Genomic DNA, 27740 nt, shown 5'->3' on the forward strand with positions numbered 1-27740 from the left:
CCTATGACCCTTCATATAGTCTTCTTATCTGTGCCAAAAACAGAAAAAATGCTCTAGTAGTTCGTGAGATAAACCATTTCAAATAATTTCCCCTGTTTTTTACACATTTTCCTCTATTTCTTCGCTTCTATTAGTCTTAGCGTGATAAAATATAGCCTATAGCCTTTCTCGATAACTGGGCTATCTAACACGGAAATAATTTTTAAAATCGGACCAGCAGTTCCTGAGATTAGCGCGTTCAAATAAGCCCTTTCAAATAATTTTCCCCGTTTTTTCCACATTTTCCTCTATTTCTTCGCTCCTATTATATTAATCTTAGAGTGATGAAAAACTACAATTTATCTATTTTTACAGATATTACTTCCTAATAATATAACATTCTGTTGGTCAAGTTTTTACCTTACAATTTTTTTTGTTGGTCTCACTCTATACTTAATCGTCTAAACAATCTATTTCAATATTAGCAACGATATTTTCTGAAATGATTGATGCTACATCGAGCACTTTACTTAAAGTCCTTAACATTATTGTTTAAGTACATTTAATGATAAGGACTTTGAGTAAAGTCATTCATTTAGATAATGCGACAAGTAACATTACAAAGAGTATGGAGATTGAGGACAACATTAAGTACCTAATGGCGAACTACTTTACTTATATACCTAAGTCGATACTTCTAATTTCTAACAAAGACCTAAGTCTGGCTGGTTGATATAAAAGTTAAAATATTAAAATGTTTAAAACGTCGAGATCTATAATGATTATATTAGTAATTCCTCTTTTCATGCTTGGAATGAATAAATGTGCTCTTCCTAGAAGATTGAGACAACTTCATTCATTTACGAGTATTTGTGTGGCGTTAATAACATTTATTGTAACCATACATGAGCACTATGAGCACGATTTTCTGAACATCCTCTGGAACTTCTCCTATAGTTTCGAATTCGTATGTGTAATTGTATACAACGTCGCGAACGGCAAAGAATTCCTTAATCATCTAGAGAGGAAATTACAAAAAATTGACGCAAATAAAAAACGAAAAGAAAGGGCGCTTATAATTCTTACTTCACTTATGATTACTAATTTCTTAATCAATAAGTTTTATCAGTCTTATAAGATGTTGATTTCTAAGGATGATAAAATTTCCAGAATGTCAGTGTATATTTTGTCACAGATAAGAGTAACGTGCTGTGACTTGGAGTGTGTTTGGAGGTTTTATCTAATTCTACTGGTTCATAACAGAGTGACTAGTGTCCATGATGACCTTAAAGAAATATATCCCAAAGAGTGGTATGATACAGTTGAAACAGAACAAGACAAAGATGTAGTTAAATTGTTTAATGCTTACGTATCATTGGTGGAAATGGCAGCGGAGGTAGCAGAAAATATTCAAGTTTCAGTAAGTCAATATTACTTTACTATTTCAAAGAGTGCTGAATCTAAAACTCAGTTTTTGTTATAACCTAAGAGTCAGCGACAGCCAGACTTCGTCATTTTATAAAAGCTGAAAGTTTATTTGTACTGTATATTATGACCTCCATAATAGAGGTAAGAATGACCATCAACTATGGAGTTTCAGTCGCTGTTACTTCAGGATGTTCCATTTCTGAAGGTCTACCTAACTTCTTTTTTTATCTTATTTTCTTCTAGATAAATGTAGGGAATCTCGTCTTAGTTTTTAACTTTTCTCTTTACTATATAGGGTTCATAAAAAGATAAACTTTCAGCTTTTATAAAATGACGAAATTCTGGCACTTGGGTTATAAGCCAAACATAAATAGATCAAAAATGTATTATACGTGTCATTTTTCATAAATCAAAGAAATCGTTAAAATTATTAACTAAAATCCAATATTGTGTTCTTCTTTTAGTTTGTCTTACGGCTCGCAACAGAAGTGTTAGGAATCTTCATTGGTTTGTATATATTATCACAATTTGGCGGCGTAAGTACCCAACCAGTTGCATTTTAATTTATATTCACTTCTCCATGTAATCCGTCCGACATCTGCCTATGAATCAATTTATCAGATCATCTTATTGATGTCCACATAAAAAGCAGTTACAACTTTAAAGTAACAAATGTAATATATATAAGCAAATGGACTCATGGATTAACATGATTCTGGACTCATAGCATTTTTAAAAACTTCTATCCTTTAACCATTATCATCACATTCCTGTATTTGTAGACGGATGTGACAGTACCATTTATGATAACGGTGATCAACATGAATCTCATGAACCTGCTGCCCTGTCTCGTCGCAGAGATGACAGTGTATAAGTGTGAGGACATCAAGATGCTGCTCGTTCAGCAGAGCTTAAGAAAAAGTTCGTATTTTTCATTAATGAAGGCATGATCCAAAATTTTCATTTCCGTGACTTGTCTTATACTTTAGATTGAAGTCGAACAAAAAAAAAACAGTATGATTTTTAATAATTAATAATTATAACTATTTTAGGCCCAAAATTCACTATAAGTAGTTTGTTTACCATCTGGCAACCAAAAGAAATTAATTGATTATTTTAAGAAATTTCCTGAATGATTCTGATTCTCACCGCTCTCTCTTGAACACTTCAGGTATCAGAATCAAGGAGAAGCGTGCCCTGCGTCACTTCGTGGACTATATCTCTCTGCAGCCTGTCAACTTCAGACTGTTCAACAGCTTCAAACTCGGCTCCAACTTCGTAGTAAACGTCACGCGCGTCACTACCATATTCTGTGTATTCCTCCTGCAGTCCGCTAAGATGAAGTTCTTCTGAATCATCACCCACGTCATCATTACCAACAGCTTCTTAATCATCGTTATGCTCTAGTGCGTCAGCTTGAGACTGAGCTTTGAACGCGGCACCAATTTCGTAGTCAAAGTCAAAAATAGTTGGATTTTATGTATAGCCTATAGATATAGGTATAAGCCAGATGTCGAAGTGGACAAGTTACAATTTGTGAATTCGTCCTCTCATGTCATCAATTTTGTGTAAATTTTAATTTGTGACAAAGATTTTCCACTTATCAGGCGTTAGTCGATAGTCAAAATATTCATAATGTTAATGTTGCAATTGTGTTGCGTAATCCATACAAGGACAATGAATATTCATGTCCAGCTGTAGTACGTCAAGACTCAACGACCTTGTACGTGTCACGTTAACATTATGCTAATTTTAGGGTTACTGCCTCTTTAAATCCAAATAGACAAAATATTTGGAAAGCCTTAAGCGATGACTTGATGAAAATATCCCCTAGATCCGTGTCTGAGAAAAAGATGAAAGTAAAAGTACCCTTTGTCCTATTTTACAGCCACCACACTAAGTGATAATACTTTATGAGTGTTTTTTGCGCTAAAAATGTACCTTTTTTTATAATTTTGTAGCAGCGTTTTTGCAGCGTAATGTTTTTTTTCTTTAAATAAGGGAAAATGAAAGTTGTACTCCTTAACACCCTTCACCCTAAAGCAAGGGTAGACAACACGCGGCTCGCGGGCCACATGCGGCCGCCGTCTGTTTAACCTTGTGGCCCGCGGAGCCGAATACATTTTTTTTTAAAGTAAAAAAAAAATAATACTAAAATTACCTTATCATTCAGGCTACTATAAAAAGCAAACTACACACTTATTTTCTTTAACTTTTAAAATCAACACATGCTTTATATTTACACAAAGTGGGGCTATCTTTAAAATAACGTACTGAGCGCGTGACTGGGCTGTTTTTTTGCTTATTAGTTAGCCGACAAAGTGAGCGCGAACCTACAGTATTTTTTTTTGTTCGAAGCTCTTAAGTACTCTTAACATGGGCGTACCAGGGGGGGGGGCAAATCAGATTTTTCATAAGCTAGGTTGTCGTCAACATAAGCTTGTGTTGTCGTCAACATAATCCAGGGGGGGGCAGCCCCCCTTCCTCCCCCCCCTCGGAACGCCCATGTTAAGAGCTTAGAACAAAAAAAAAAATTGTAGGTTCGCGATTTTGACTGCGCGCAGAGTTATCTGGCGCGCACTATGTTATTATGCTTGTAAACGAGTTATAGATATTTAGTACTTAAGCTTTGTCCTAAATTGTGACTCGTGACTAAAAGTAGACAGCAACAGTGCATTCTAGTCTCAACATTGTCTCTATGTACCTATGTTTTTGCTAACATTATCTCTAACGCCTAGTCTCAAGAGAAACTCACGTTAAATATGACGTTAGAACTTAGAAATTAGCTTTCATTTGTTTTATGGCGTCATCTGTTGCATAGTGTTCTAGTATTTCTAGTCTTCATAGTATTATTCCAATTTCTAATCTTCTTGGTAGGTAAATGTCTTATTGTTAATTACATAATTTAGAGGTACATTTAGATAATATAATACAGTGTTTACCATAAAGGAGATAAGGGTGTGTATTTGGATTTTTAAATTGCAAAAAAATACACTTTAATAAACTTTGCATTGTAATAATAATAGTCCGGGTTCCCTAGAACATTTTTTTAATTACTACCAAGCTAATTTTTTGAGAGTAGCTTCATTTTGATAAGACGAACAACATATTTTTTGTCTGCGAAAAATCTTGAAAGTGGTAGCTAACAGCGATAGAAAGGATTTCAAACTTTGACTAGCTGGTCCTAAAATATGGAATGATCTATTTGTAGGACAATGTTACTCTTAAATTATATAACTATTGACCTACCAATATACAAAAAATCAGCTTGTTAGGGTTCCGTTTTAGGGTTCAGTAGTCAAAAGTTTTGTTGATTACAGAACCCTATAACGGAACTCTAACCAGCTGAAACTTTATGTGAAAGTGTGTCTGTCTGTCTGTTACCTCTTCACCCCCAAACGCTGTTTGGTATGGAGATACTTTGAAACCGGAGTAAGGAAATAGGTTACATTTTTTATTCCAGAAAAATGTACGGTTCCCGCGAGATAAACGACGCGCAAAGAAGTTGCAGGCGTCATCTAGTTTTGTATACAAACGTTATAGTTATACAATATTTTGTTCAGAAAGGCTTAAAAGACTTTTAAAAGGACAAAACAAAGTAATATAGATAGTAATATAGACTTTAAAAGGACAATGACAGCAGGCTGCAGGAGCCACAGAACACCAGGCGCTGTAGTGCTCGCTACAGATAGGGCATCGAAACCCGGACACAATTTTCAAAACCCGGGTTTTCGGGTTTTTTAAAATAAAAACCCGGGTACCCGGTTTACATTTTTATTGCTGATTGTCAAGTTATTAATAATCATTAGTTCTAGTCACAATAGACAAAATTCATGTCAGATTACCATATGATTGATCAGACCAGACCATAATATTATGGCAAATGCTGAAGGTTGCTTTTAATGAATTTGGAAGATTAACCCCATGGTTGGCATGCTGTTACACACAAGAAATAGTCCCTGGCGCTGGTGCTGGTAAAAACTCTGCTTGTTATATTTCATCTCGATTCACTAAAATCACGTGTTTTAATAATTCCGCAGTAAGTATGACATACACGGCCGGCTAAAGAAAGCCACCATTCGTCCTATTACGTGTTACCAACATTAGTCTCTCAAGCAATGAAAAGCAATCTGCCGCATTTGCCAGACCGCGATACAAAAATATGGATTCAGATTATACTTGATGGAAACTCCTCGGCATGATTTTGTCAGTTTCTAGGGGCTGGTTGCTTTCTTGGAACCTGATTGCATAGTCTTTATATTGTCGCTTTTTGTTTTGTTGTGAATATAACAAATAATGACAAAAAACATAACGACAAACAAAACCCTTTAAGGGTTTTTAGTAAGTTAGACAACTGAAAATAATGACTTTAAATTGCAAAGAAGACTGGGCGTCATACCGCAGCAGAGCACAAAACATATTTTTTAGTAAAAATAATGCCAAACATCGATCAGTATAAATTATTACTATTAATTTGACAATCAGCAATAAAAATATCTCATTCGAATGACATTTTTAGTTTATAAAACGAAATAAAGATTGGTTGACTTGTCGTTATATGATAAAATTCGGGAAAATGTTTTAATAATATGTTTTTTTAAATACCAAAAAATAAGCTATCATTGTCATTCCATACACTGTCTTCAAAAATTCCTGACAGGTTTTTACATATACCAAAAATGCAAATATCCCGAAGACTTTGTTGATGGATGTATTTTATCAGCAATTACGGTCCATACAAGTTTCAACGTTTTGTCACTAGAGGCTGACTTGCCCATCATCAAAAGTCTACGATACTTTCAGCAGACTTAGAAGTTAGAACCCTTTGAAGCTGTCCATACTTTATTTTGTAAGCCTTTGATGAATTAATAATAAACAAAACTGTGGTCAATCACTGGATGTTGATTGAAAACTATATTCTATGAAATTTGAAAACTTTTTGCGAAAGATAGATTGTTTGAAGAGACTTGGCTTTTTTTACATTGAATAGTTTGGGTAGGATTTTTAAAATATGTATTATTAATTATTATTAATAAATATTTTTATGACAATTAGTCTTTAATGCTCTTAAAACGAAACTTTTACTTTAAAATATTATATTTTGTTTAATTATGACCAATATAAATAATTGAACCTATACAATATGTTATAAAATAAATAATTTGTATGTTAGTTTATTATAAATACCTTAAATCAGGTCTGGCCTTTATTAATTATCAAAAAAACGAAAAACCCGAAAAGCCGGGTTTTTTCATGATCCCCAAAACCCGAGTTTTCCCGGGTTTTCGGGTTTCGAGTTACGCCTGAGTGGTGTCCTTTTTGGCACATAAGGCATTGCACTACCTACCTACCATTCCATCTAATCCATTTACTGATTTATTTCAATTAGTACTGTTTATTATTGTTTCTCGTTTTTATGTTATTGTGTCCGGTTTTATTCGTGTTGTATTGTTATGTTTTAATGTTTGCATAAATTCTAACTAATTGTTGATGTGAATTATTGTAGTGTAATGTGAAATGTCATATTGGGTCAAATAAACCTTTATTTATTGATTTATTTTTATAATACTATAAGTTATAACGTCTTACTATACATTATACAGAGTGTACCCTATTATTGGTAAAAGAAAAGGGTTAGAATTTAGTCAAGAAAACATGTTTACTAAAATAATCATTTTATTACGTCATAAGAAAATAAATTATCACAGAATATAATTATGAACTCTTAATTATTGTCATTAAAATAACTAGAAAATTGTATTGTTTATACTTAACAATTATTTTTCAGTCAGCACTCAGTAGATTGACTAGGAATCATTTTACTTCCAAATAGCACTAAAAATAGACCAGAAATGTTACTAGTTACCTGCATCGGCTCAAACGTTATTTTGCCATATATGTTACATACTGGCCTATCCGACAAGCACACATCATCAAAATCAATGCAGCCGTTACAGAGGAGCAACAAACACCGCGACACGACAATATTATATTTTACTATATACAAATTATTATACAATATTCTAATAATAACCCTGCAGTTTTTCAGAACCCTGGCTCTGGTAACCCTATTTTTAGATAGGAAAATGCTTTACAGATTATGTGTTCCTAGTATCTCGTCTCATGCAGCCAGGGACTGTTGGTCTTGGGACTCCCTGTGTATACAGCGTAACCTGGACTACCTACCGTGTGCAATACCAAGGATTAGTTAAATTTATTAGGCGTCCACGTCATTCGTAAATAGCTTGACATTTGCACTACTGACTCCTAAAGACCTAAGGCAGGCAAGGTACAAAATAAAATATGACCTCGGCTATCCTAATGTGCCTATGCATAATACTATGTACTATATTGTATGTCCTATATCCTGACAAAAATATTGAGCAAATATTCAGTTGTCATAAAATTTTATACGATTATGCGCAGGCGTCTTACTACATAACGCCTTGATCTCGCTTTTAACAATTTACCAGACGAAGGCTTTGCTTGTTTAAATTATAGGTAATAGGCAACTGGGTTGGAAAAGGATTTTGCTGCAATTATTCTTTCTCTTCAATAATCCAGAATTCCTGACTTATAATATTCTCTTACGACCTAAAAGTTAAAACAAAATTTCAAAGACCCACTTTTTAAATTCCGCCTGAAATATGTGTATGGCACAGCCTTGACTTTAATGGTCGGCGCTGTCATCTTCAATCTCCTACATTTTCAACGCCCATCTTACATAACGTAGTTATAAGGATTGGGTGTAAAATTTTAGTGATAAAATTCCCAAAATGCCTTAGTTCCATGCTCAACACTTGAAACGACGTTTCACATTACATGAATTGGGGTTGTAAGTGAAATTGGTTTAAGGCGAGTTCCAAAGACCTTCACATTAAGCCATGATAGATATAACGCTACCATGTTTGCCAATCTCTTTGATCATAGGCATTAGGCAATCATATACGAATATCCATAATGGGCCAACATGAAAGGCATAATCAAACGGCATAACCCATCGTCGCCAAATCTGTGTCGAACTGTTTGTCCTTATACTTCTTGATCTTGGTCAGCCACTTGTCCACTGTGACTGTCTTGCGAAGACCACCGTACTTTTCTGGAAGACATTCTGGATCTATGTGTCTGAAATATTGAAGGAGAATTGTTAATTCGAGTGTTTTGAAATAGGGAATAAGAATATGTCATGGTAGATGTCATGTGATTTATTGCGCATTTTGAGTACAGAATTTTCAACGTACAATTAAATAATTATTGTTATATTGTTTGACTTAAGCCCAATGCAATATCGAGCAATAATAAGTTGGTCGAAAGTCGAAGTTTCGGCCAGGCACAGTTTATTTATCTGTTTTTACTTCAAGTTTCCTACGATTGTTTAACTATCTTTTTTGCCTTACTTATTGTTATGAAAGAGATAAGATTGACGTAAAAATGCTCATAGATCTATAACTGTATTTAGTATATTTACCTCTGCAAAGAAGCTAAGTCGTATCCATGGAAGTGCACCTTCTTCCATATCTCATCAGCCGCTGGCGCCACTCGCTTGAACACGTAGAATAGTCTCTCGAACATCCTGGAGCAGTTGATGATATGGACTGCGCGCTGCTGGACGGGAACAGCGAGCTGAAACCACCATCAAGTTATGAGACCCTGGTAGAAGGTGAGGGGATACGGAAAGAATATGCGCCAAAAAGCGTTGAAAATAGGGTGGAATGTACAAAATTCCTAATGTTTCAGGACTTTCAGGGTAACTTTTGGTTTTGTATGGAAGTGACATATTTCTATGAAAGTTTTTTAAAAATTAACAAAAAAACTAGGCTTTTGCATCCGTTGTGGATGATTTATCAGGGCGTAGTAACCACTCTTCAAATACTGTAGCGCCTGGGACAAGATTTTTAAATGCCTGTATGGTTTCCCAAGCGCATACGGCATTCTCGCAACATAGTCGGCCTAGTCCAGAGCAAAGAACTAGTCAATACGTCTGGGACCAACTACCGTATGTGCGGTAAACATCAATAGTCATGCTAAAAGCCTAAAAGTGAACCATACGGTGAAACAAGGAAAAAATATTTACTGCGTATGACAATGACGTTTCATAATTAACAAAATTAGGCTTAATTTATTTTCATTTTCTTTAGAAATCTACAGACGTGTGAAACAATTATATCTGATTATATATAATATAAAGGGTTTCCCAATAAGGACTTGAGCATATTGAATTTAGTTTGTGGACGCACCCTTTCACACTGTTAGGCCGCGTTTCCACTGACGTGGAGCTGGGCGGAGAGGTGCAGTAAAAGGTGTCAGTGTTTTCACTGAAGCGGAGCGGAGTGGAGTGGAGTGGAATGGAGTGGAGTGGAATGGAGCGGAGTGGAGTGGAGTGGAATGATTAACTGAGGCACTGCGCGCGAGTCACGCGCCGCCCCGCTCCGCACCGCTGCACGCTGTCCTCCGCTCTGCATCCCAATGCTCGTTGTCCTTCGCACCGCATCGCCTCGCTGTATTTTTATTATTATGAATATCCGCTCGGCTCTGCTCCACTTCGCTCGTGCTGTTTCCATTGAGGCGGAGCGGAGATTTTGAGCATAGTGATTGGTCAATTCGGGCACCGCTAACTGCTAAGCTCCTCTCCGCCCAGCTCCGCGTCAGTGGAAACGCGGCCTTACTGTCATTTTACTCATTAGACATAACATTTTTATCATGGTGAAGTACACGAACCAGCAACGTCTTAAAAATTTACTAGTACTACAGTAATTCAGAGTCGGTGGCCGCTACTTTAAGAGCGAACTCCGATTTTCGATCGTAATTCTCGCCCTTGTAGTCAGGCAGATTGGCCATGTTTATAGATTATTTTGGCAGATAATATGGACTTGGACAGCATGAGGTTTCCATTGGACGGCACCACAAGCCACACATCACAAATTACAATCGATTTATTGAAGAGCAAGTTTGATGAGCGTATTAGCTCAAAATATGGACCAGTCGATTAACCGCCTTTTTTCGTGCTATATAACGCCTCTAGATTTTTTTCTTAGAGGCTGCGTCAAGTCGTTGGATAAGCCGACGCCGTTGGAAGAGCTCAGAGCCAAAATTAAACGCGAAATAGCCGAAATGTGTAGCAAAGTCATACAAAATTGGGTTCAAAGCACGTTCAAAGAATCATCGCTGCAAACGGGCCTGCGGTGAGTGGTGACCATATTATGCGCGAAGTCGAGTTCCATTAAAAAATGTTTTTATTGTACTTATTCGATACTAAAATTGTTGAAATATCTCAAATGGTTTTAATTTTATTTTGAAAAAAAGTTGTCAAGTCCTTATTGGAAAATCCCATATGAAACACAATAATTATTATTATTATTGTGTGTGTCATATTTAACTGTATATTCAATGTGCACAATTATTTCCTTTGGGGCTATTCACAAGTGGAAACGTCACTTCCCAAAGGGGGGAGGGAGTAAGGCGTGTTCCTTGAGGCGTGACTCAAGCCAGAGCTTCGTTCACCAGGGGACCAGGAGTTGCAAGGACTGTGCTCAAGGTCAGTGACCACTCTGATTGTTTACTCTCTTGAACTCTGTGAACTCTGAGATAATAAAAACTGGAAATAATAATTATTATTGTTCGTGCCAGTTTGTTGTAAAAATAATTATGTTCAATGTTTATTAATACCCCTTCTTTTACTATGTAAATACTGTAGTAACATTTCTTATGGAATGCTTGGCATAGTTTACACCTACTATTAAATATGTAATAATCAAAAAGGTGATATGTAGTTAACAATTTATAACCTGACTTCGCAAATTATATAATGTTACTTTGGACATTATATTTTATTACCACTAATACCATAAGATCAGTATGACACGTATCCGAAACTCGCAGGTCACGGTACAGTCAAAGAAGATAATTCATGTTTTGGTAATAATTAGTTCTAATACGTTGGAAAAGTGGTACACCCATCTGTCATCGACCATAATACATACACAGATAAAACTGTAACTTTGGCAACAGTATAATAAAAATTATTTCTATCAGAATATTCTTTTATCGTTAACTTTTAATTTTTTAAACATGTCGAACGCACCGCATAGTACACAAAATGCAGCGCGTACGGTGTGGACCCTGTGTGGACGAATGTACGAGGTTTCTCATCATTCCATACAACGAATTCTAAAATACGGCGCGTTCGGCGTGCTGATAGATGTGCGATCATTTTAACCTGGCACCGCCCTTCTGGCAGCATGCCAACGCTCCCGTCTAATTAACTCCTACAAACTCATGTTACCCCCATAACGTTGAGGCACAGCGCAGCGACGCTGGGCGACAGTTGACGCATGTGCTTGAAGCCGATGCCTTCGCAGTCTATGATTGTGGTTCCTCCCAGCACCTGGAGCTTGGGCTGCATCACGCCGATCTCCAGGACCAGTAGGACGCAGCTTATCAGGTCCTCTATGGGGTTGATGTCTGGGTTCCATTTACCTGGAAGGTATGAGGAAGTCTAATGCTTAGTACTCACATACGGTTTTACTCGATAGTTTTACTCCAAATCGAGTAAAAATTACCATGTGGACCACAAAACTCAGCCTTCAGGCTCGCATCGAGCCAGCTGGATGGAATTAAATAGGTAAATCTAATTTCCTCTGAACGCGAGCCGTCGAGCTTTACTCAAGCCATGCTCAAACGTGTTCACATTTTCCACACGATAATTTTTACTTGATTTCGGGTAAAGCTATCATGTAATGCTGTTTTTTTTTTTATGAAAACAGCAAACGGGTCACCTGATGGAAAGCAACTTCCGTCGCCCATGGACACTCGCAGCATCAGAAGAGCTGCAGGTGCGTTGCCGGCCTTTTAAGAGGATTTCGGGTAATAGGGGAGGGTAGGGATTGGATGGGAAGGGAATAGGGGAGGGTAGGGAAGGGAAAAGGGTAGGGGATTGGGCCTCCGGTAAACTCACTCACTCGGCGAAACACAGCGCAAGCGCTGTTTCACGCCGGTTTTCTGTGAGAACGTGGTATTTCTCCGGTCGAGCCGGCCCCTTCGTGCCGAAGCATGGCTCTCCCACGTATAAAATGAATGTGTGGACGAAAACCCGAGCAGTGTTTTTTATAATTATTACTCTGTTATTGCTCGATCAAGTAAAACCGTATGTGAGTACTTTGCATAAGAGGCATGTATGTTTGTCACACATGTCTTGTGTCTCTAATTATTTTATGTTTGAAATGCAAGGCAGTGTGCATGTTTGTATTACAACCCTAAAATTATGTTTTGAACAAAACGCTTAAAGCTAACGCCTTGAGATAAGTATTTCAGTTGAGAGACACTCTGTTTTATACCCACAGGCCACACGTAATGTTTTTCGAGCATCACTTTGCATGTTTAGTTAACAACTTCGTCTACTTTTCAATATAATCACAATATGCCACAATCTTTTTATTAGGTCTACTATCCATATTCTGATATTAAAGCGCAATGTTTTTTTCTTGGATTTTGTTTTGTACGAGTAAGTATATGTACGAAAGTATTAAGAAATTTGTTAATTACTTCAAAATGAATCTGAAACATTCGTACATTCATCTCCATTCTATACTTACTATAAAAAAATAGAATATATTACAGTCCATGCTAAAGATAATATTTCTGCTATCTCTACTGACCCAAATAATACAGATAATGTTAATAGCTTTGATTTTAATAATATGAACTATGAAGGCAGGATGTGACTAACAAACTAGATTTAGAACCTATTATTATTAGATAAATGTCATTTAACGGTTTTCCTCTTCGCGACTAATGATTAACTTGTACAATCATAATAATTTGTTGATATCGTAAGTCGTTCGTTACCAAATTAAATCAATCATATTTTATAGCGGCTTATTGCATTTGAGCTTGATATTTGGTTTGCCAAATATCACATTCAAATGCTATAAGCCGCTTATGAATGTATGTATGAATGAATGTCAATACAAGCTAATGAATAATAATAATATGAGCGTGTAGAAAGCAAACTCATCTATTAACGCCGAATCAGCAATCATGGTTATTCCTGGTCAAATGGTCAACAGTCAACACACATAATTGCACATAACCATTGAGATTTATGTATCTCAATGCACATAACCTTCCTTTTGAAGTCTAATTCTCATTTTTTGAATGTTGCTCAAAAAAAAATTGAAAAAAAATTAAAAAATAATTTGGAACATTTCGCTGGTTTGATTAATAGACAAATTCTATACCAATCGAAAGTATGGAGCCAGAATATGTAAACGTTAGGTTGTCCATATTTTTCCCGTCACAACTCTTGGGTAGGCAGGTAAATCGATACGTCTAGTACCGGTCTGGTTAATGCTGCATATTCTACGGGCTTCATACTTTCGATTGGTATGGAATTTGTCTATTAAACAAACCAGAAAAAAAAGTTGTTTTATTTTATTTTTTATTCTGGAGTGAAATTTTTTTGGCAACCCACTTGCAATTAATTATACTTTTCATCCATTAACCAGCTAGGTGAAGGTCCTTCTATGAAGGGATCCTAGGCCAATTATTATAGATGTTTCTGAGTTGTTCGAATACACATAATATCTCAATTATATCTCAACTGGTAAGTAAGACACAATTAATCTTTTGATTTGGTGAAGATTATCTCACCAAATCAAAAGTTGGTAGAATCAAGAGTTGGAGAGTGGAGGTGCTAAAGGGAAATATCTCACTGAGATATTAAGCACCTTTGAGGACGTCCACCCTTCCAAATTGGTCAAATCGTCAACTGTCAAGCAGCTCACCCAAGTTAACAACAATGAGTCGTCCCACGTCAGGTCTATCGAAGAGTACACCCTCGAAGATGTGCCCCAGCTTCGTCAGGTCGTACCAGTACACGTCCTGGTAAAGCTGAGGGTGCTCGTCTCGGAACTGGCAGTAGCGGACCAGCTGGAATTAAAGGACAACTCTTCATTCTGAAACCTTTAAATACACGTCAGAAACTATACGTAGTAAATGACTCTAAATGAATCGTTGCTTGGCTTACAGGAAAGTTTTACCCGTGGAAGATCACAATAATATGAATCACAAGTTGATTAATTGTTACTTTGAGTAGGGTCAGAAAGTATTGGAATGATTTTAATATGGCATAGGTGAAGAGTAGACCGCACCCGAGTGTTTTTCAGTCTGGACTGAAAAACACTCGGCACTAGTCTAATCTATTAAAGTAAAACTGGTTTTACTTTAAGAGCGCACCTGAGTCTGACCCTAACTTGACTACATACTTGAACCTAGATCTCAAAATCTGTAAGGTCTAGAATACAGATTTTTTGACACAAGTAACTTTAGTTCATGAAGATTAAATGCCGAAAACACGAAAACACGATTACTAAAAAAATGCTGATAGTTTCTTTTTTACAAAAAACCTTGTTTTAGATACATTTTTGCTTGGATCTTTGAAGTCTTTTCTTTGATATTTTTTAATATCTAAAAAGGCTATTTTTTAATATATAAAACCTAAATTTGCTCAAAACACTTTTTTCATAATCATTATAGTTTCGTCTTTTATTCAAGTAAAACTAACTCGGCGATGATTCCGCGCCGTCCTTTTTCACCTGGCATAATATGAAGACAGACGGGCGTGAGTGCGAAGAGAGGAGGACGATGTTTGATTTTTGGAGTCAGGAACGCTCTTAAGTTTAAGATTAGACTAAATTCAACCTTGGACTTATAACCACAACCTCAGTTCAATGGTAAGTACATTTTTTATAGCTTAGCATCGCAGAAAGCATAGCAGAGAGGCGGATAACGGAGTTGTGCCAAGATCGTTCCTATTTGCCCCGTGGTTTGGCTCAGAGTCGACTCGATTTGTCAGACGCGTAACCATTTGTACCAGGAGCGCAGAACTTACGAGGCGGTGGGCTCGCGCGGGCACGAAACGTCGGGCGCGGAGGAATCGGAGCAAAAACTCGTCGTCGATGCGCGGAGGAAGACACTCGCCCCTTTCTGAAAACAAAGGAACTGACGCTGCAGCTGACATTATGTAAATAAATGCTAAATAGTAGTTATTTAAATTCGTAAAATGGCAGTTCCCTGGTTCTATTTTGTTATACCTATACATAAGGAAAGGTCAGTAAGTATACCAAAAGAGCAAGCGTGATTCAACACAAAACGAATTAGAACTAGGAAGTATTTTTACAATTTGTTCAGAGTTCTTTTACCCCGGAGTCGCTAGCAAATTGATTTCAACAGGAACAAATTTAGAAGTTTACTCTTCTACTAATAAATAATAATTATTATTGTACATCTGGATCCTCAAGACTAAATTATTGAAAGCAACACAAAAGACAATTTGTTGCTCCAGCTTTGTGGAAATTATGTCAGTACTAAATTGTACGTTAAGTGGTCCTAAAATAAATAATATTTTCATTATTACAATCGCTTGAATGTTTGTACTTACATGTCTTTAAATAAATGAAATTAAAGATATCTGCTTTTTACTAAGATTTTTCTAAGACGCAACGCGAGCTTCGCTAAGAAACGTTATCACTTATTTCAGGGAAAAGCTCTACCTGTGCCTCTACATTAGGGGATGGATCCGTAGGCCAGAGAGCCCAGGTTATAATTAGCCTTACCAAACTTTTGGTTTATCAGAGGAAATACATTAATTATTTTAATAAATTGTAAGCATTTATAGTAAACCTTAAGGTTGGGTTGCACCAGAGGCGTGGTTAAAGTTAAAAGTTAAGGTTAAAGTTATGGTTGAGGCTAAATTTAGTTGTAACTTTAACCTTAACATTGCCCGGAGAAATTGACAGATGACAGCTGGTCCAACAGAGTTATAAATGAACGTGGGCGGGGGCGCTGCTGGTAAAGGAGAACTGTCAAAAATGGCGTTTTTGTATGATTAAATATGGCATCTTGATGGCGTCCATTCTTAACTTTAACCAAAGATTTGACATTTTGCATTGCAGTTAAAGTTATAGTTAAAGTTAGTGTTGCTGGGAGTATTTTAAAAATATTACTTTTGATACATGATGCCATGAAGTGGCAGGTTGGAAAAATGAAAATAACAATAATCTTGGGGCTGAATGGTCTCACAAGTCACAAGTTACCACCATCTAGCTGTCGCTGTTTTGAAAGATAATAATAATAATATAATAATAATAATAGTAATCATTTAATTCAAGTATCAAGATTCAAGACTCATATACGTACAAATCAAGATACCTACTCATATATACGTACAGATAAGCTACGAATATTAAAATATAGTTTTATTATTCGTAGAACCTTATCTTTCAAAACAGCGACAGCTAGATGGTGGTGACTTGTGACTTGTGAGACGAGTCAGCCGCATATATATATACACGTGGGAGAGCCATGCTTCGGCACGAATGGGCCGGCTCGACCGGAGAAATACCACGTTCTCACAGAAAACCGGCGTGCAACAGCGCTTGCGCTGTGTTTCGTCGAGTGAGTGAGTTTACCGGAGGCCCGATCCCCTACCCTATTCTCTTCCCTACCCTCCCCTATTCCCTTCCCTTCCCTACCCTCCCCTATTACCCTATTCCCTCTTAAAAGGCCGGCAACGCACCTGCAGCTCTTCTGATGCTGCGAGTGTCCATGGGCGACGGAAGTTGCTTTCCATCAGGTGACCCGTTTGCTCGTTTGCCCCTTTATTTCATTAAAAAAAATATTAGAAGAAAACATTATCAGAATTCTGAAATCCTCATTCCTCATTACAAAAAAAAAAAACAGCTACACTAAGCGTGACTTGCAAAATGTTTATTTTACCAAATAAGGTTTTTAAAAGAGTTATCTCATGTCGGGTTTCGGCAGCTTTAGTCAGGTTGTTGACCCTCAAGGTCTGCCGGTTAGCAAATTTAATTAATATTATGAATAATTATGATATAATACTGTCTACTTTTGTTTATAGTTGATAACCGAAAAAACTAGTTACAACTTTTTGAAGAGACATAATTTATTTTAGTGAGTTAGTAGAGTAGTAAGTATATGACATTTTGAGTACGTTCGAGTACGATTTATTTAAAGAAAAAAAATTAGAATTTAAAAATCGCTGGATCTCGTATTACATTTAAGTATTTCCTTTTTTGCGGCAAGAAAAGTTATTTTTACTCTTTGCGGGCGGTCTTTTATCCTAACCTAACCTCCACGTGTGTGTGACGTGTGTCTCTATTCGCTAACATCAAAATATTTATAATAAGAGGTTCCATATCTGAGCGTGGATATTTTTAGGGTTCTGTACCGAAAAGGTAAAAACGGACCTAATAATTCGCTGCCTGTCCGTCTGTCTGTCTATACAATATAATATTATGTCTGTCTCCAAGATGTATCTTAAAAACCGCTAGAAGCTAGTATTTTTGCTTTATATATCATATACGGAAACCTTCATGCGGAAGTCCGACTTGCACTTGGGCGATTTTAGGGTTCCGTATGTATGAAATCGGTTTCGCCGTCGTCAGTCGGGGGAGACCAATCGGGAGTTACGTCGGATTTGTAAAATAATTCACCAGGGGTGCATAGCTGCAGGGAGGTGTAAATGCGATGTTGCCAAGTTCACACTGAGTAGAAGAAACACTGAGAGAAACAGCTTTTGCTCTCTGTCTCTTTAACTTTCATATTATACTATGTGCGTAATGTAATTATTTAATTTTTTTATCATTTAATTTTAGTTTTAACATAGTTTTAAATATAATAATTTACGATATTCGAACAAATTCTTATGAAATTTAAATATTATAATCAATTTCTTGTCTATTGACGCCATTAAACTTAGCCTAATTAAGGTTAAAAACTCATTCAGGAGTCGATTAACATAATTAAAGTTACAACGAACGAATATTAATATGAATAATTTATTATGACATAATATTATTACAGAAAAAACTTTAATTAGACCTAAAAGTTTTAATTTTTGGTACTGTAGCGACTGTAGGTCGAATTTCAAACTAATATAACTACGAAGTGGCCAGAATCGAAATCTACTGCATGTCCCAGGGTTTCAGCAAGGCTCATTATAACTTATTAAGTAATGGGAAAGCATAAGCTGTTATTAGTTTTTCCGGGCTAATTTTTCGTGTAGTGCTGTTGCGACCACGATCTTTATATTCACACAAGCTGACACAAGTTTGACGATAAAGAGATGCAAAAGATACATTTTAATTTTGATTCAAATTTTGCGTGACCATAATGTTAATATGACAAACAAAATTAGATTCAAAATGAATGAGAATGTCTCTGTATTAGTCGAAATTCAAAGCTTTGATTATACTTAATATCCTCGTCATAATATTATTATACTTTTTATCAAAGAAATTAAAAAACAATTTTATGAGTAAGTATATATATTATAATATTATTAAATTATTAATATATTATTATCTGCTATTATTAATTACTAGCTATTTGACCGAGCTTTGCTCGGTATTCTATAAATCACGAATTAAATGACATTTTCTAAAAATGATTCCCAGCTCGATCAATTTATCGCCCCCGAAACCCCCTATATACTAAATTTCATGAAAATTGTTGGAGCCGATTCCGAGATTTCAATTATATATTTATATATATACAAGAATTGCTCGTTTAAATATATAAGATTAATAATGAATATTTAATAATACTATATTTATACTTATTTTAATGCTAGCCAGTTGCCACAAGCCACGAGGTACCAATTTTGAGACTTTTAATTTAAACAAAAGATTTTCGACAAAACAAGTTATGAAGATATAATTAAAATTTTAAAAATTCTCATCTTAATAACATTTTGCATTATATAAATTATAATGAGGGCAACTTTAATATGCAAATACTTTGGTGTTTGTTAAAGTGGCTCTTTGAGATAAGTAAGCAAAAACTTTAAATATGTATTATCCAGGTATTACATAAAATTGTTAGTTGTTTCTATAAGTACTGTATTAATGACATTTTATTATAAACTAAAGATTTATTGTAATATTTTCACAATAAAATTCCAATCTATGTCGTCGCGTAATGGAAAAGCCAAATATAAAAAAAAATCGGCCAAGTGCGAGTCAGACTCGGGCACGGAGGGTCCCGTACCGTTATAGAGCGAAAGAATGGAAAAAATGATTTTTGAATGGGAGCCCCCCTTAAATATGAGCTTACTTTTGTTTTTAATACTTATTTGTTGTTATAGCGGCACCAGAAATTCACAATCTGTGACAATTTCTACTCTCTAGCTATTACCGTTCTTGAGTTACAGTCTGGAGACATACAGACGGACAGACGGACAGACAACGAAGTCTTGGTAATAGGTTCCCGTTTTTACCCTTTAGATACGGAACCCTAAACACTTCAAAAATCTATAATAATTATTGTATCACTAATATAGAATCATTTCACTGCGGGAAAACAACCATTAAAATTTCACGCAGTAGACACTTGAAATTTTCACAAAATCCTCAATTTTATGTGTACTTAAGTACTTAATTTAATATTAAATAATAAAATTAAAATAAATAATTTAGGGGGGCTCCCATACAAAAATCACAATTTTTTTCCTTATTTTCGCTCTATAACGGTACGGAACCCTTCGTGCGCGAGTCCGACTCGGACTTGGCCGATTATTTTTATTTGGAAAATCTAATAGTAACAGTACAGTGTCTACAGATTTTCATTTAAAGTGTTTTTTGTGACTGCATACTCTTTACTAACTTTTGATTCTCACATATTATTAGCTGTTTGACCGAGCTTGGCTCGTAAGATTAGGATGGCTTCGCGGACCACTTGGAATGCCTCCAGGGACAACCGGTTAAGAATCACGGCTTTAGAGTCTTTGACGTGTTAAAAAACAGTATGAGCTCGGTAAAAAGCTGCTAAAAAGCTCTAATATTATCTCAGTACTCAGGGGGGGACAGGGGGGGCAGCTGCTGCTGATTTGCCCCCCCTGGCCCAGAACCTGGGTACGCCCATGTCTGAGCAACAGTTAGTACGATAAGTTTGGGTGTTAACTCGCGACCAAGCGTTTACCTTGTTCGGGTACGAGTAAATTTAAAAAGGATTGAGAAGGTCGACAAAAGGGCCGCTAGGTCAACATATAGGACACTGTCAATGTCAAATTGTTATGTCAACATTCTATTTTTATGCACTTGTGTCCGATTTTTATACACAACATGATTTTTATGCAGCTGCTCCTGCAAATATTGTTTTGCTTTACGTGCAAAAAAGATGGTCTTGCGAATATTGTGCATTTTATCATCTAGAAATTTAATCACGGAGGCAGATGGAGGATCAAAGATTTGGTCAGGGCATATCAAGTCAATATTCAGTCGTGTCGTGGAGGAGACTGGGCTGGACAAGTACGACATTTTTTTTAAATAAAATTAGGAGTAAAATGTGCAAACGAGTCATCTTTTTTTTACGAAAAAAGGGGGCAAACGAGTAAACGGGTCACCTGATGGAAAGCAACTTCCGTCGCCCATGGACACTCGTAGCATCAGAAGAGCTGCAGGTGCGTTGCCGGCCTTTTAAGAGGGAATAGGGTAATAGGGGAGGGTAGGAAAGGAAAGAGAATAGGAGAGGGTAGGGAAGGGAATAGGGTAGGGGATTGGGCCTCCGGTAAACTCACTCACTCGGCGAAACACAGCGCAAGCGCTGTTTCACGCCGGTTTTCTGTGAGAACGTGGTATTTCTCCGGTCGAGCCGGCCCATTCGTGCCGAAACATGGATCTCCCACGTATATCCACGTATATCTCCCACGTATCGTTTTGTTGAAGTTATGAACTTCATTAGAAAAATGAGCATAATATAAAAACCTACTTCAAATATTATTCAACTAAATATACGGTAACAACCCTATCCAAAATAATATAAAATTGAATAACTCCGGTGCCCCGCCTCATTTGGATCCCATTTTTTTTTTGGGTTATAAGTAACAATAAAAAGAATATTTCAGTCTTAGTTTCAAATCCAAATATGAAAAGACATGGCGTTAAAAAAATAAAACATACATTTACAAATTCAGTCATAAATACGTTATCTTGAACAAATAAAGCCTGGATGTTTTTCGTTATCGCAGGGCTTTTAAGACACTATTTAGACCAATTAATACAATATTAAAAGAATATCAAACTTTTGAGCTACAACTGTTTCTATATTTTTTCTGGAAACCATAGATTTTTTTTCAAGTACTAATTTGCATTCTTCAATATGAAATGGGCAGTCGGGTGTTCTCGACCTGCATATATAATCATAAATCCTATAAAATTAAGTAATAAAAACGGCATGGCCAATTTTTTGGACAAAAAATACACTGTACTAAATGACGTACTTCCCCACGCCTGGGAATGAGGGTGTTTGACATTCTATTTGCCACCAGGTGTCGCTATGTAGCTTTAGGGTCTTTCGTGTCAAGTAGACATATTATCGTGACACATGACAGCTGTATCGTTACACGATAGACCCTAAGTTACGTAGTAACTATTTAGTACTCTGTGCCCTAAGGCTACATGGCGGCACTGGTGGCAAATATAATATCAAACACCCTCAGTAATTTCTCTGATAGTGCCACATATAGTGCTAACAAATAAAAAATCCTTACCGTATACCATATCCCTCAGCTCCTCTATCCGTTTCCGCCTATACCGGGGCTCCTCCTCGCAGAGTATGCGCGCCTCGTCCTCGCACTCGGGGTCCAGACTCCGGTTCAACTCAGCTTCGAATGCGATCTCTTCGAACATGATCTGACAGCAAATATGTACAAAATACACCCTCAGGCACAAACTGCCGCACGTCAGAGACGTATCTATCTATATATTAATACGTGAGCCAAAAACTTTGTATCCCTTTTGACGAAAAAATGGCGAAACGTATTTGAATGAAATTTTGCACAGTTATAGTTTATATAGTGAAGGAGTGCATCGAGCTAATATTATTTTGAAATTATGCTTTTATCATACATTTTTTTAACAAATAAAACATTACACACACTACAACACACACACTAGGAAAAATTACAGATTTTTGAGTGACAAGCGTATACATACGAATTATACTCTTTCGTTTATGGTTGAAGTCTGTTGACAACAAGGTGACAAATTGAAAATGGATTATAGTTTTTTAAAATTGAATGTGGAAAAAAACGGAGGAAATTATTTGAAAGGGCTTATCTCACGAACTACTGGAGCAATTTTTCTGTTATTTGGCACAGATAAGAAGTAGACCACGTGAAGGATCATAGGCTATTTTTGTGGACTAATTTGTCTGTGAAATATCTAATTTACGCGGGCGAAGCCGCGCGGATCGTTATATATCGCGTGGTCACCACGTAAACGGCTGGACCCATTTTGCTGAAATTTGGTATAAAGATTTTGAGTCCCGAAAAAGAACAAAGGATACATTCTGTCCCGGAAAAATGTACGGTTACTGCAAAATATACTTTTATGATTTTCGCGTAAACTATTCAATCTATTTTGATGAAATTTTGTATGGCAATACTTTCAGCCTCGGTAAATGACAAGGGATACTTTTTATCCCGGAAAATATACGGTTCCCGCATAATAAACTTTTATGATTCTCGCCCAAACTATATTTTAATCTATTTTGATGAAATTTGGCATGGAGATTGGCGATACTAATTTGAATGTTTTTGTCCCGGAAAAATGTGCGGTTCCCACACAATATACTTTTCTGATTTGCGCGTAAACGATTCAATCGATGTACGAGAACAACTATAAACTAAAGTCCACGCGGACGAAGTCGCGGGCAACAGCTAGTTTCTAAATATTTTCCAAGAATTATTTTAAATTTAATACATATTTAATATTTTATATTTAATTTATAGATCTACTCATTTAAAATTAAAGTGTTGTGTAAGTAAATGTAGACCAAGTAATTATTACCTTCATACTAATAGGTACTTTCGTTTTATTTTTGAGAAATATTTTATAATTAAAATTCGCAACTGGAATTAATTTAAAATTAATTCTTTCGCCTTATTGTACGTCAGCGAACCACCTCAAATCTAAAAAACCTGTTTCAAACGCTAATCGGGAATTTGGTTTTTTTAAATGATTCATAAGTCATAACAGATGGAATCATGTATATAAAATTTAAAATAACTCGGGTTTTCCTTCCTGACGGTATAACTCCAGAACGCACGAACCGATTTTGATACGTTGGAAAGGTCTCGGGGGCTCCGTGAGGTCTATAGAAAAAAAAATCAGTAAAAATTTCAAGAGAAAAGCAGGAAAACAGGGAAAATCATTTTATGGCAAAATAACGTTTGCCGGGACTTTTTATAATCATATCGCGTCTAATTGATTGGAAAACTGTATCCGCTATTTCCGCTCATTTCGACTAATTAAAATAATCTGGCAGAATAAGAACCGCCATTCTAAATACTAAATTTTCTAGGACTCCTAAGTAGTAAGTAAAATTAAGGCTTAGGTAAAAAATTAAGAGTCCCCATGCCAAATTTCATTGTTTACAAATTAGTCTACAAAAATAGCCTATGATCCTTCACGTGGTCTACTTCTTATCTGTGCCAAATAACAGAAAAATTGCTCCAGTAGTTCGTGAGATAAGCCCTTTCAAATAATTTCCCCCGTTTTTTCCACTATTTCCTTTATTTCTTCGCTCCTATCTTATATCTTTAAACGAGCAATTCTTGTATATATATCGTACTAATATTATGAAGGCGAAAGTTTGTTTGGATGTATGGTTGTGTGGATGTATGGATGTTTGTTACTCTTTCACGCAAAAACTACTGAACGGATTTTAATGAAACTTTACAATAATATAGCTTATACATCATAATAACACATAGGCTACAATTTTTACCGACTTTCGAAATGGGGGAGGTGTTATGTTCGTTTTATTATGTTCAACGATTACTCCGCCGTTTGTTAACCGATTTTCAAAAAATTTCTTTAAGTATATAGGGGTATCATCTCAATTTGGTACTATATTCACTAAAGTGGTGATCTGATGATATGAAAATTTATAGGGAAACATGTGGTGACTTCGGTTTCGTGGGAAGTATTCTAAGCGTATGCTACCAACAAGTAAGATTTTGCACCGAGGTATACCTGGTATACCGTGGTTCGGAAGGTGCTGAGAGAACTTCGGATTCTTTATATGTAGATACAAGTTTGGGAGTTTCGGCGTTGTTTTAAGAACGGAAAGTATATGCTACTATGCAAATTACATTCATCATCATCATCATCATCACTACCATAATATTATACCATGCATCGTCCCATGGTTATGACTTATGAGCCTATAATGACCCTGTTATTGGTACTTTTCATAGTCTTTTAGATCAAGAATCGAGTTTGTCAAGCGATAATTAAAAAAAATCTTATACCTAATATTATAAACCTGAAGAGTATGTTTGCTTGAACGCGTTATCTCAGGAACTACAGGTCCGATTTGAAAAATTCTTTCAGTGTTAGATAGCCCATTTATCGAGGAAGGCTATAGGCTATATTTTATTACGCTCATACCAATAGGAGCGAAGAAATAGAGGAAAGTGTGGAAAAAACGGGGGGAAATTATTTGAAAGGGCTTATTTGAACGCGCTAATCTCAGGAAGTACTGGTCCGATTTGAAAAATTCTTTTAGTGTTAGATAGCCTATTTATTGAGGAATGCTATAGGCGATAGGTATGTTATCACGCTAAGACTAATAGGAGCGAAGAAATAGAGAAAAGTGTGGAAAAAACGGGAGAAATTATTTGAAATGGCTTATTTGAATGCGCTAATCTCAGGAACTACTGGTTTGATTTGAAAAATTATTTCAGTGTTAGATAACCCATTTATCTAAAAAGGCTATAGGCTATATTTTATCACGCTAAGACTAATTGGAGCAAAGAAATAGAGGAAAATGTGGAAAAAAAACGGGGGAAATTATTTGAAAGGGCTTATCTCACGTACTACTGGAGCAATTTTTCTGTTGTTTGGCACAGATAAGAAGTAGACCACGTGAAGGATCATAGGCTATTTTTCGTGTACTAATTTATCTGTCAAATATCTAAATTACGTGGGCGAAACTGCGCGGAACGTTATATTTTGCGTGATCACGACATCACGCGTAAACGGCTGGACCCATTTTGCTGAAATTTGGTATAATGATACTTTGAGTCCCGAAAAAGAACATAGGATACATTTTGTCCCGGAAAAATGTACGGTTCCCGCACAATAAACTTTTATGATTCTCGCCTAAACTATTTAATCTATTTTGATGAAATTTTGGCATGGAGATTGGAGATACTAATTTGAATCTGGTACAAGGAATGTTTTTTGTCCCGGAAAAATGTGCGGTTCCCACACAATATAAGTACTGTTCTGATTTGCGTGTAAACGACTCAATCGATGTACGGGAACAACTATAAAGTAAGGTCCACGCGAACGAAGTCGCGGGCAACAGCTAGTATATTATATATTATAATATTATAAAGCGGAAGAGTTTGTTTGTTTGTTAGTTTGAACGCGCTAATCTCAGGAACTACTGGTCCGATTTTAAAAATTATTTCAGTGTTAGATAGCCTATTTATCGAGGAAGGCTATTAGGCTATATTTTATCACGGTAAGACTAATAGGAGCGAAGAAATAGAGGAAAATATAGAAAAAGCGGGGAAAATTATTTAATAGGGCTTATCTCATGAATAATAATTTGTCTGTGAAGTATTTAATTTACGCGGGCGAAGCTGCGCGGAACGTTATATTTCGCGTGGTCACGACATCACGCGTAAACGGCTGGACCCATTTTGCTGAAATTTGCTATAATGATACTTTGAGTCCTGAAAAAGAACATAGGATACATTTTGTCCCGGAAAAATGTACGGTTACTGCACAATATACTTTTATGATTTGCGCGTAAACTATTCAATCTATTTTGACGGAATTTGGTATTGAGATACTTTGAGTCTCGGGAAAGGACAAGGAATACTAATTTTGTCCCGGAAAATGTACGGTTCCCGCACAATAAACTTTATGATTATCGCCTAAACTATTTAATCTATTTTGATGAAATTTGGCATGGAAATTGGTGATACTAATTTGAATCTGGGACAAGGAATGTTTTTGTCCCGGAAAACACGGGAACAACTATAAACTAAAGTCCACGCGGACGAAGTCGCGGGCAACAGCTAGTCGTATAGATAACTTTTCATGAGGTTCTTATGTGCCTTTTGAAAAATTAGTCGAAAGCTTGTTTTAAAAATGTTTGATCCTGAATTTAAAAACAAGTAGTGAAAACCCTATTTATTAGGTACTTACCAATTTATTTTACACAAGCTTTAATCAGGAAATAGGTATTGTAGAACAGTTTAATCTTTTATCACCATAATGAAAGAATTTCGATAAGAAATTAAAATCCATGTCACACTGATAGCTTATTTCATGAGGTTATAATATTATGTTTGGTCATTTACAAAACAAGAATCAGACCTAGTAAAGTTTATCAGTTATCTGATACACTCTGACATTGGCAATCCATGAAACTGCTATTAAAGAAGAAGAAGAAGAAACAAGAATGTTCTGAATCATTAAATGTGGCCTCTTTAAAGCCATTATAGATTTTGTATTTTAACACTAATAATGTGCGCAAAAATAATACCCAATTACATGAATAACAAAAAAAACTTACTTTTGCTTTGAAGTATCCAACACAAAATCACAAAAACATTGCACCGTTTTATCACAAAAACTACCTCCTTTTGTTTCTGCAACCCAAATATTTTTTGAAGTCACAAACAAAAACTTTTTTTAAAACACAGTTGATTACAATGCATCGATTGGTCGAATGTCGACACTGGACTACGTACAGACTGATAACACTAGAATACAAATAAGTATGGACGTTTACGGTTATCTAATTGTGCAATGTAGATCATTACACAGTCCACACTGGTCGCTTGAACTAAAAAAAAAATCACGCCGATCATTGGAACAAAGAAAAAAATGATCGAACCGAGGCTGACCAGTTCACTTGGATAAATGAGGAAGGATTGTAGGAAACGTTCTTATATCCATTTTGAATTAACTCGTATTCTTGGTAATTTTTTGTTTACAGTCTATATAATTTTTTCGTGTCAATGTTAAAGTTTTTTTCGAATAAATAATTACGTCTATTACTATTCACTCAATTTACTCAATAAAACAGAACATGTAATTGCTTAATAAGAGATACTTAGCAACACATTTTTAGAAAAACGAAAAAAACACGTGCAAATATTTTGTAATTGCGTAGGAATAAAATATTTAAAACGATATATTTTTTTTATTAACAGGTTACAGGACTATATTTTTTTGAGTAGAGGAGAGTAGGGGAGGGTAGAGAAAGGAATAGGGGAGGGTAGGGAAGGA

General features: G+C 35.9%; 1 protein-coding gene across 2 annotated transcripts; it reads right to left on the reverse strand.

Moving 5' to 3' along the window:
• Positions 1-7117: 7117 nt before the first annotated feature.
• On the reverse strand, positions 7118-27287 carry LOC121734309 (clavesin-1-like). Of its 2 annotated transcripts, none has more exons than XM_042124838.1 (7): positions 27022-27287; positions 21974-22115; positions 15296-15390; positions 14190-14334; positions 11690-11883; positions 8876-9030; positions 7118-8532 (listed from the first exon to the last, which is right to left on the reverse strand). In XM_042124838.1, exons 2-7 carry the CDS (start codon positions 22110-22112, stop codon positions 8391-8393), a joined length of 870 nt encoding a protein of 289 aa, XP_041980772.1. In that variant the 5' UTR covers positions 22113-22115; positions 27022-27287; the 3' UTR covers positions 7118-8390. The 2 variants fall into 2 exon arrangements, with proteins under 2 accessions (XP_041980772.1, XP_041980773.1); XM_042124839.1 differs by lacking the exon at positions 27022-27287 and adding an exon at positions 26652-26753.
• Between the last annotated feature and the right edge of the window lie 453 nt (positions 27288-27740).

This window comes from Aricia agestis, chromosome 15 (assembly GCF_905147365.1).
Source record: "Aricia agestis chromosome 15, ilAriAges1.1, whole genome shotgun sequence".
Taxonomy (NCBI): Eukaryota; Metazoa; Arthropoda; class Insecta; order Lepidoptera; family Lycaenidae; genus Aricia; species Aricia agestis.